At 38.6% G+C, this 9,227-nt stretch overlaps 1 protein-coding gene and 1 non-coding gene across 2 annotated transcripts; one reads left to right on the top strand and one right to left on the bottom strand.

The window, feature by feature from the left end:
* Positions 1 to 2,933: 2,933 nt before the first annotated feature.
* Positions 2,934 to 6,937, bottom strand: LOC148587504 (uncharacterized). The gene is made up of 10 exons (XM_088512649.1): positions 6,680 to 6,937; positions 6,221 to 6,523; positions 5,508 to 6,095; positions 5,219 to 5,420; positions 5,033 to 5,127; positions 4,792 to 4,875; positions 4,520 to 4,690; positions 4,164 to 4,393; positions 3,413 to 3,522; positions 2,934 to 3,124 (listed from the first exon to the last, which is right to left on the bottom strand). The coding sequence occupies exons 1-10, from the start codon at positions 6,935 to 6,937 to the stop codon at positions 2,934 to 2,936; spliced, it is 2,232 nt and encodes a 743-aa protein (XP_088368775.1).
* Positions 6,938 to 7,840: 903 nt separating this feature from the next.
* Positions 7,841 to 7,947, top strand: LOC132162675 (small nucleolar RNA R71). The gene has a single exon (XR_009438254.2). It is a non-coding gene; the product is annotated as a small nucleolar RNA R71 (small nucleolar RNA).
* Positions 7,948 to 9,227: the final 1,280 nt, after the last annotated feature.

Here is a 9,227-nt window from a genome sequence, read left to right as displayed (position 1 = left end):
GCGCAATAGATTATACAAGAAAGGTGAAAATAGTGCTTAATTTTAAAAAATGGCTTGCATGAAAAGAAGAATATTCACTGCTTATAGGAGGAAAGGAAAGGGTAGAGTCACATACAGAACTATTGGTATAATTGCCCATAATACTTGTGCAAATTTATTTAACTCGCAAGTGCACGAATCAATTGTAGTTAATGGATTACAAGTGCGAGGTCAAACCCATAGGGAATTGTATTCTTGAAAGCAATTTCAAATCTAAATTAATTAAACCCTAATCTAGTTCCAAATTTTTGAGAGATTTTTTTGTTTGAATGAAAAAGCAAAAGCATGAGCAATTTAAAGTGATTGAAATCTTATGACGAAGCACTAAGGTTTCGGAATCTGCACTCACAAATTCATAACAACATAATTTCATGATTTATAAGATTCCCCAAAGTTCTCACATATAAGTCTTAAGTTTGTTTTACTATTGCTTCAAAGAATTAATCAAAAGATCCCATGTATCCATTCATAACCCAAATCACAAAAGAAATCCAATATTCGATCAAATCATTAACTGTATCCGTAAATCACAAGAAAATATCCAATCTTGATCAAAACATCAATTGTATCCAGAGAGTAAATCAAAGGGGAAATCCAATTTTTAACAAAAAAAACCAAGCAATCAATTGTATTGAATAATCTTAAATCATCAAGTGTATCATTGAATCACAAAAGATATCCTAGAGTTATTCAATCCAATTGATTAGAAGTAAAACAATAGAGCAATTAAACCATTAAATTGGGAAATATTACATACATGAAACAAAGTTGCTAATCATAAGTGAGGTTTCATCTTCAACTTTAGTTGAAAGTTTAGCCTCTCATGTTATTGAAAGACAAAACAAAATTGATTGAATTCATAATGTCAAATCGAGTACTTACAAATAAGAATCACAAAGTAGAGATTCAAAAGTTAGGAAAACCTTAAACTCTCTTCTTTCTCCTCTGCAATCTTCAAATTCGTAGCCCCCCAACTAATTTGATAATTCCCTATTTATAGACCTAAAACTTAGGGTTTTACAAGTTGAAATCGGATAAAATTCGTCCAGGTTTGTACCCTTTTATTGCGGAACGATTTTTGAATAGTAAAATTCCGAATTAGGAAAATCCTATTTCACAATGAATTGTACTAGTTTGAGTTAGCTTTCTAACACCACTTGAATCACCTCAATCGGATATGTGAACGAAAAGTTATGGTCAAAATACTGAGACATGTAGAATGTGAATTTGAATCCAATTCGAAATTTTATCCAATCTTATCCTTAATCCGATTTAACCATTTCTTGGATTTGGTTAAATTTAACCACATCATCTAAATCTTCTCAAACTGTGTTTTCTTCCAAAAAGTAGTTTTTCTTCAACACCTACAAAATACTAAAAACACAAAACTAACACAGAACATCAGATAATAACACAGCTAAAGGATTAACACAAGTAAATTAAGGGGTCCAAATATGCAATATTTGGCACACATCAAACACCCCCAAACTTAACTTTTGCTAGTTCCTTAGCAAAACAAAACGAAAAATAGAATGAAAACAAAACAAAAGAAAACATAAATCCTCTTTCGTGGAAGAAACGATTGCATTTAGCATATGCAACAAGCCTTTTAAACCCCTAGGCATCCCTAGTGGACGAGTGAAGTCTCGTGAGGGCTTAACAGGAATGATACCCACAAACATTGTAGTACTATGTTGTTAACAAGAAAGAAGTTTCACATAAACCATGGTTCTTATTCATGAGCAAACTTAATAGGACAAATACCATCAACACTGTCAAAAGGAAATCCAGAATCAAATCACTTATAAATGGACAATTTAGACTTCATATGTTCTGAAAAGTGTAAAGTGTAATTAGCATACAATCATGAAGCTTTCAGCTTAAACTCAAGACAAGTTCCATAAAATTTGTAAAAATCCCTACCAAATGAAACAACCAAGGCAAGATATGCATTTTTTTTTTTTTTTTTTTTTTTTACAGGCTCTGTCTAACTCCCTTAAGCTTTCTAATTGACCCCTATAACAAGTGTTAGGCTAATGACTCCCAAGCCAGGTGGCTTTAGGGCACTAGATGTAGAACATCCCTAAGGGCTTATTAACTTAAGTTAAAAAGGCTACGAAGTTAGATTAGCCATATCATAAATTAACACTGAACTTCACACCTTTTGACGCGAACACTTAATGCTTAATGAGGCAAGATGTCCGATTACTCAGTGAAAAACTCAACATGATCTTTCTGTTCTCTTTCCTTCTCTTTTTTATTTATTTATTTATTTTTATATCTTGCAAGCCAATGGTTATTTATCAATAGATCATCCAACAAATCTCAAAGAGAACAAGCCTAAGCTCAAACATCATACCTCACAGAAAACATGCTAATGTGCTCATAAAAATTTATCTCAAAACAAGTGAAATCTCTTTTACCCAAAAATAAGTCAAGAGACTTAGACTCCTAATGACATAATGATGTGTTCAACCCTTTAAGCGAGCTAATGAAATGCAAATCACAGTTACAGTTTAACTCAAATTTGACAACAATATAGCACAATTTTTTTTTTTTTTTTTTTTTTTTAAAAAAAATACTTTAACAAATAAACACAAAAATAAACAGACGAAATATTTTTCCATACCCCCAAACTTGAATCACACATTGTCCTCAATGTAGGCAGAAACACAATACCAAGAGGTATAAGAAACCAGAGTGAGCAAAGAGACGACTCCCAAACTTACTCGTGACAACACTCGTCCTGAAAAACACAAAAATAAAACAAAAATGAACATAAACGAATCAACACAAAAAAAAAAAAAAAAAAGACTAAAAATACCAAAGAAAAAGGAATGCCTCCCATAAGCGCTAAGTTTACAGTCTTCAGCCAGACCTTTCACCACTGATGATTAAGTAGATGACGTAGGATCTTCCAAAGGCAATTCCTCATTCTCCGAAATTTCCAGTTCCAAGAACAGCTTCGACCGCTGACCATTGACCTTGAGAGTACATCCATTCTTAGAATCCTTGATTTCGATGGCTCCATGAGTAGAAACTGCACGCACTATGAATGGTCCAGTCCATTGGGATTTGAGCTTTCCTGGAAATAGATGCAGACGTGAGTTGTAAAGGAGGACTTTCTAACCAACTTCAAACGATCTTCTCAAAATGTTTTGGTCATGGATCTTCTTCATCTGATCTTTGTATAGCTTGGCACAGTTGTAGGCATCATTCCTCAATTCTTCTAATTCATCTAGCTGTAGCTTCGTTTGCTCACCAGCCTTGGTGAGGTTGAAATTTAGCTGCTTTATAGCCCAATAAGCCCGGTGCTTCAATTCCACAGGGAGGTGACAAGCCTTGCCATACACGAGTCGGTAGGGAGACATGCCAATTGGAGTCTTGAATGCAGTCCGGTATGCCCACAGAGCGTCATTGAGTCGAAGAGACCAGTCCTTCCTTGTCGGGTTCACCGTCTTTTTTAATATCCTCTTGATTTCTCTGTTGCATATCTCAACTTACCCACTTGTTTGGGGATGGTAGGGAGTTGCAACTTTATGAGTAATGCCATACTTTTTCATGAGTTGCTCAAAATATCGGTTGCAGAAATGCTTCCCCCCATCACTGATGATGGCACGTGGTGTCCCAAAACGTGCGAACATATTTTCTTTCAAAAATTGCAACACGATTCTGTGATCGTCTTGCATGCAATGGCCTCCACCCATTTGGAAACATAATCCACCGCCACATGGATGAAAAGATACCCATAAGAATTAGGGAAGGGCCCCATGAAATCGATGCCCCAAACATCAAACAGCTCCACAATAAGGATCGGGTTTAACGGCATCATATTCCTTCTTCCAATGCTCCCTAACTTCTGGCATCTATCACAGGCTGAACAGTAGGCATGGGCATCACGGAACATGGAGGGCCAATAGAATCCACTTTGAAGAATCTTCGCCGCGGTCTTTTTAGAACTGAAGTGGCCTCCACATGCATGATCATGGCAAAAAGATAAGACATTTTGCTGGTCATTTTCAGGAATGCATCTCTTTATAATCTGATCTGGGCAGTATTTGAACTGGTAAGGATCATCCCAAAAGAAGTACTTCGCCCCAGCCAAGAATTTTGATTTGTCTTGCCTGGTCCAATGTGATGGCATCTGGGCAGTGACAAGGTAGTTCACTATGTCTGCAAACCATGGTGCAGGATTTTCAGAGATGTGCATAAGTTGTTCATCAGGGAATCTCTCAGCAATCGGCATAGCATTTTCATTGAAGTCCACAACCAGCCTGGATAGATGGTCAGCTACCACATTCTCGGAACCCTTCTTGTCCCGAATTTCAATATCAAACTCTTGCAGCAATAGAATCTACCAGATGAGACGAGATTTAGCATCTTTCTTTGACAATAGATATTTCAACGCAGCATGATCCGAGTAGACTAAGACTTTAGATCCTAGCAAGTAAGATCTAAATTTATCCAAAGCAAACACTACAGCTAACAACTCCTTTTTAGTAGTGGAGTAGTTGAGTTGTGCATCATTCAGAGTCTTGCTGGCATAGTATATGACATGCAGAATCTTCTCTACTCGCTGACCCAAAACGGGCCCCACAGCATAATCGGAGGCATCACACATTATCTCAAACGGAACCCCCCAATTAGGTGGCTGAATGATTGGTGTAGAAGTTAAGATCTTTTTCAAAATCTCAAAGGCTGTCTGGCACTTGTCATTGAAATCAAAAGGAACATCTTTTGCCAATAGATTACATAGAGGTCTTGCAATCTTGCTGAAGTCCTTGATGAATCTTCTGTAGAACCCAGCATGTCCCAGAAATGACCGAATCTCCTTAACTGTCCGTGGGGGAGGAAGGTTAGATATCAGATCAACCTTAGCTTTGTCAACCTCGATACCTTTGTGGAAAATTACAGGCCCCAAAACAATTCCTTGTTTCACCATGAAGTGGCATTTTTCCCAATTCAGAACCAAATTCTTCTCCTTGCACCGTACCAGCACCAATGTGAGATGATGTAGACATTCCTCAAATGATGAACCAAAGACTGAGAAGTCATCCATGAAGATCTCCAGGTGACGTTCAACCATATCTGAAAAGATGCTGATCATGCACTGTTGAAAAGTGGCGGGTGCATTGCACAATTCAAACGGCAAACGGCATACGGCGATAGGCAAACGTACCGAACGGACAAGTGAAAGTAGTCTTCTCTTGATCTTCGGGGTCCAGTGGAATTTGGTTGTAGCCGGAGTAACCATCAAGGAAACAGTAGTACTTATGGCCTGCGAATCTCTCCAACATCTGATCGATGAAAGGTAGAGGAAAATGGTCTTTTCTTGTCACGGCATTTAACTTCCTGTAGTCAATGCACACTCTCCATCCTGACTGCACACGAGTGGGGACCAACTAATTTTTCTTGTTCTTGATAACTGTAATCCCTGCCTTCTTCGGCACCAAATGAATGGGACTCACCCATTTGCTGTCAGAGATTGGGTATATGATTCCCGCATCCAGAAGTTTAATTACCTCTGCTCGAACTACCTCTTGCATGGCCGGATTCAACCGTCTCTGTGGCTCGCGAGAAGTTTTAGCATTTTCTTCCAGATGAATCTTGTGCATCACTACTGCAGGGCTGATTCCTTTGATATCTTCTATTGACCACCCGATTGCTTCTTTATTCTCTCTCAAAACTTCTAGCAGCTTCTGTTCCTCATCAGTATCCAAGTCTGCAGCAATGATCTTTGGCAGAGATTCTGTAGGATCCAGATACTTGTACTTTAGGGTGTCTGGTAGAGGCTTTAGCTCCCGCTTGACAGGCTCAGCTGCTAATGAGGATGGATCAGGGGATGATGTCAAAGTAATTTTTGCAGTCTCCGTCTCAATCACAGGAGTTGAGTCTAACAAGCCGTCAGCTTGTTCCAATAGATTGTCCAGTTCCATGTCACTTCCCAGTGCAATCAGACATTCTCCAAGGGGGTCTTCAATATCTGGTTCATTAACAGTTTTCTCTACTATCTCCTCAATTGAGCATGTGCTTCTGACCTCCTCATACTCAAATGGCTGCTAATATCAAAGATGTTCAGCTCCACTGTCATGTTTCCAAATGATATCTTCCTGACTCTAGTTCTACAGTTGATTAGGGCATTAGTCGTAGCTAAAAAGGGACGCCCTAATATGATTGGAACTTGAATTTCTGCATTTTTCGTTTCTGTATCTAAGACGATGAAGTCCACAAGGTAGTAGAACTTATCAACTTTGATCAGCATGTCTTCAATAATTCCCCTTGGAACCTTCATAGATCTGTCGGCCAACTGAAGTGTAATTGAAGTGGATTTCAACTCTCCCAATCCTAACTGAACATATACTGAATATGGCAGTAGATTTACATTGGCCCCCAAATCCAACAGAGCTTTCTCAACTCGATTGTCACCAATCTTGCAAGCAATGGTAGGACATCCAGGGTCCTTATACTTTACAGGCATCTTGTACTAGAAGATAGAGCTGACCTGCTCAGTTAGGAAAGCTTTCTTGGGGATGTTCATCTTTCTCTTGATGGTGACCAAATCCTTCAGAAATTTGGCATAAGAAGGCACTTGCTGGATGGCATCTAGGAATGGAATGTTTATCTGCACTTGCTTGAACACTTCCAAAATATCATCGAACTCCGAGCTCTTCTTTGGCACTATCAGTGTTTCTGGATACGGAGCTTTGGGTATATACTTTCTGGAAGGATCCTCAGTAATCAGAATGGCAATGTCCGGTCCTGTGTCTTCGGCAGGCTTGTCCAGGTTTTCCTTCTCTACTGCAGCCTTAGTGGCCTCTTCAGACATGTCCACTTGATTATCCACCTGTTTGCCTGGCCTCAGAGTGGCGATGGCTTGTACATGCTCCTGACCATGCATAGAGGTGGAGGTCCAATCACAAATTGCCCTTTTGGGTTAGGCACAGGTTGACTAGGGAACTTCCCTCTTTCTCTTTCCCCTACTTGATTTGCTATTTGGCCAACTTGTCCTTCTACCTTGATCATGGCTTGCTTAAGTTCTTGTATGTCTTTGCCATTAGCCATGTTGGAATTCCTCAGCTCCTGTATAGCTTGATTGGTAAAACCTTTTAGCTATTGTATAGCTTGGGAGTTGGACTGGTCGACTTTTTCTATTAATTTTCTCATCATGTCTTCCAGTGATGATTGTGGTGGAGGCTGTGGCACTTGAGTGGTGGACTGATAAACAGGCGGTTGAGCTTTGTGAGATGGCCGGTATTGATTCTGAGTTTGAGTGGAGGTACTACCCTAGTTCAATGGCTGATTCTGCTTCCAAGAGAAATTAGGGTGATTCTGCCACCCTGGATTGTAAGTTTCAGAAAACAGTCCAGTTGTGGGTTTTCTATACTCATTAAAGGCATTGACTTGCTCAGTTGGATACTCTGTTGACAGAGTTGGGCAGTTTTGAGGGAAGTGCGTTTGACTATCACATAACCCGCATGCATCAACTTGGTAAGTATCTGCTGCATTCACTGGTTTGTTTAAGACCATAGTGTCAAACTGACGCCTAAGAACCTTGAACTCCTTCCTTAATTCAGCATCATTCCTCACCTCATAGATGCCTCCCGTCTTGGGAGCGGGTTGTTGTCTGTCCCAACTATCTTGAAAATCTCATTGTTGTGCTAGTTCAGCCATTTCGTCCAAAGTCTTATAGGCTTCATCCCCAGTAAGACTTAAGAATTCTCTACCATTCATAGTCTCAAGTGAGTTTCGCTCACTTGGTGTTAGTCCCCTATAGAAAATTTGAACAAGCACCTCATTCTCAAACCCGTGGGGTGTGCATTTTATAGTAACCTCTTTAAACTTCTCCCAGCTATCGGTGAATCTTTCCCCTTCTTTCTGTCTGAAATTGGTGATCTGTAGACGAAGGTTATTGATTTTGGAAATTGGGAAGAATTTGCTGTAAAACTTGCTTTGCAACATATCCCAAGAAGTGATAGATCCAGGTCTATTGTTGAGTAGCTAGGATTTTGCCCTATCATGTAGGGACAAAGGGAATAACCGAAGACGCACCGCTTCTGCTGGGGCAATTTGCGTATTTACAATGTCGCAAATTTCCAAAAAAATCCTCACTTGAACATATGGATTCTCATTCTCTAATCCTCTAAATGCAGGAAGGTGACCTATTGTACTCGGCTTCAGCTCAAAGCGAGTAGCTGGCAACACTATACATGACGGTGTGTTGGTAATGTTGGGTACGAACAGCTCCCTAAGGGATCTAGGTTGATTTCGTTCACCCATCTTAACAGACTTTTCCGAATCAGACTCGGAACTTTGAGAATTGATGGGTGAGTTTGGTGGCTGTCTTAGATTCTCTCTCGCTGTTCTTTCAATTTTGGGATCAAAAGCGTTTAACTCCATATTTAAAGACCTACGACCAAAAATGCAAATAGGAACTAACAAGCTAACAAGCTAACAAACTAATAAACTAAAAACTGAAATGAATTGAACTAAATTAAATTATATTAAACTAACTAAACACAATTGCAAGCATAAATTAATTTAAACAGAAACTAAAAACTCACGAAAAAGGGCCAAAAGATTTTGGCTAAAATCTACTGAACTGTTGCGGTTGCTGTCTTGGCAACAAGTGTGCTCGATCGTAGCAGGGCTGTAACACAAACAAAACAACAACAAAAAAAGAAAAAGAAAAATCTTTTTTATTTATTTTTTTTTATTAGTAACACGAATAAAACATAACAAATTGCAAAAAAATAAAATCCTAATTATAACTAGTAGAAGAATAAAACTAATCTAGAAATAAATTGGTTTCAAAAAATAAACAATTCCCCGGCAACGGCGCCAAAAACTTGTCGTGCAAATTTATTTAACTCGCAAGTGCACGAATCAATTGTAGTTAATGGATTACAAGTGCGAGGTCGAACCCATTGGGAATTGTATTCTTGAAAGCAATATTAAATCTAAATTAATTCAACCCTAATCTAGTTCCAAATTTTTGAGAGATTTTTTTGTTTGAATCAAAAAGCAAAAGCATGAGCAATTTAAAGTGATTGAAATCTTATGACGAAGCACTAAGGTTTCGGAATCCGCACTCACAAATTCATAACAACATAATTTCATGATCTATAATATTCCCCAAAGTTCTCACATATAAATCTTAAGTTTTTTTTACTATTGCTTCAAAGAATTAA

Source organism: Corylus avellana, chromosome 2, assembly GCF_965113065.1.
Source record: "Corylus avellana chromosome 2, dhCorAvel1.hap1.2, whole genome shotgun sequence".
Classification (NCBI taxonomy): Eukaryota; Viridiplantae; Streptophyta; class Magnoliopsida; order Fagales; family Betulaceae; genus Corylus; species Corylus avellana.
The sequence above is the reverse complement of the archived record's forward strand: the minus strand, read 5'-3'. Positions and strand labels throughout refer to the sequence as shown.

Coding starts and splice junctions, on each gene's coding strand:
- LOC148587504 (XM_088512649.1), bottom strand. CDS start 6,937: ATGCATGGTCAGGAGCATGTACAAGCCATCGCCACTCTGAGGCCAGGC. Junction 4,394..4,519: donor CTAAAAAGGAGTTGTTAGCT/GTAGTGTTTGCT, acceptor CTCATCTGGTAG/ATTCTATTGCTGCAAGAGTT. Junction 3,523..4,163: donor ATGCCATCACATTGGACCAG/GCAAGACAAATC, acceptor GATATGCAACAG/AGAAATCAAGAGGATATTAA.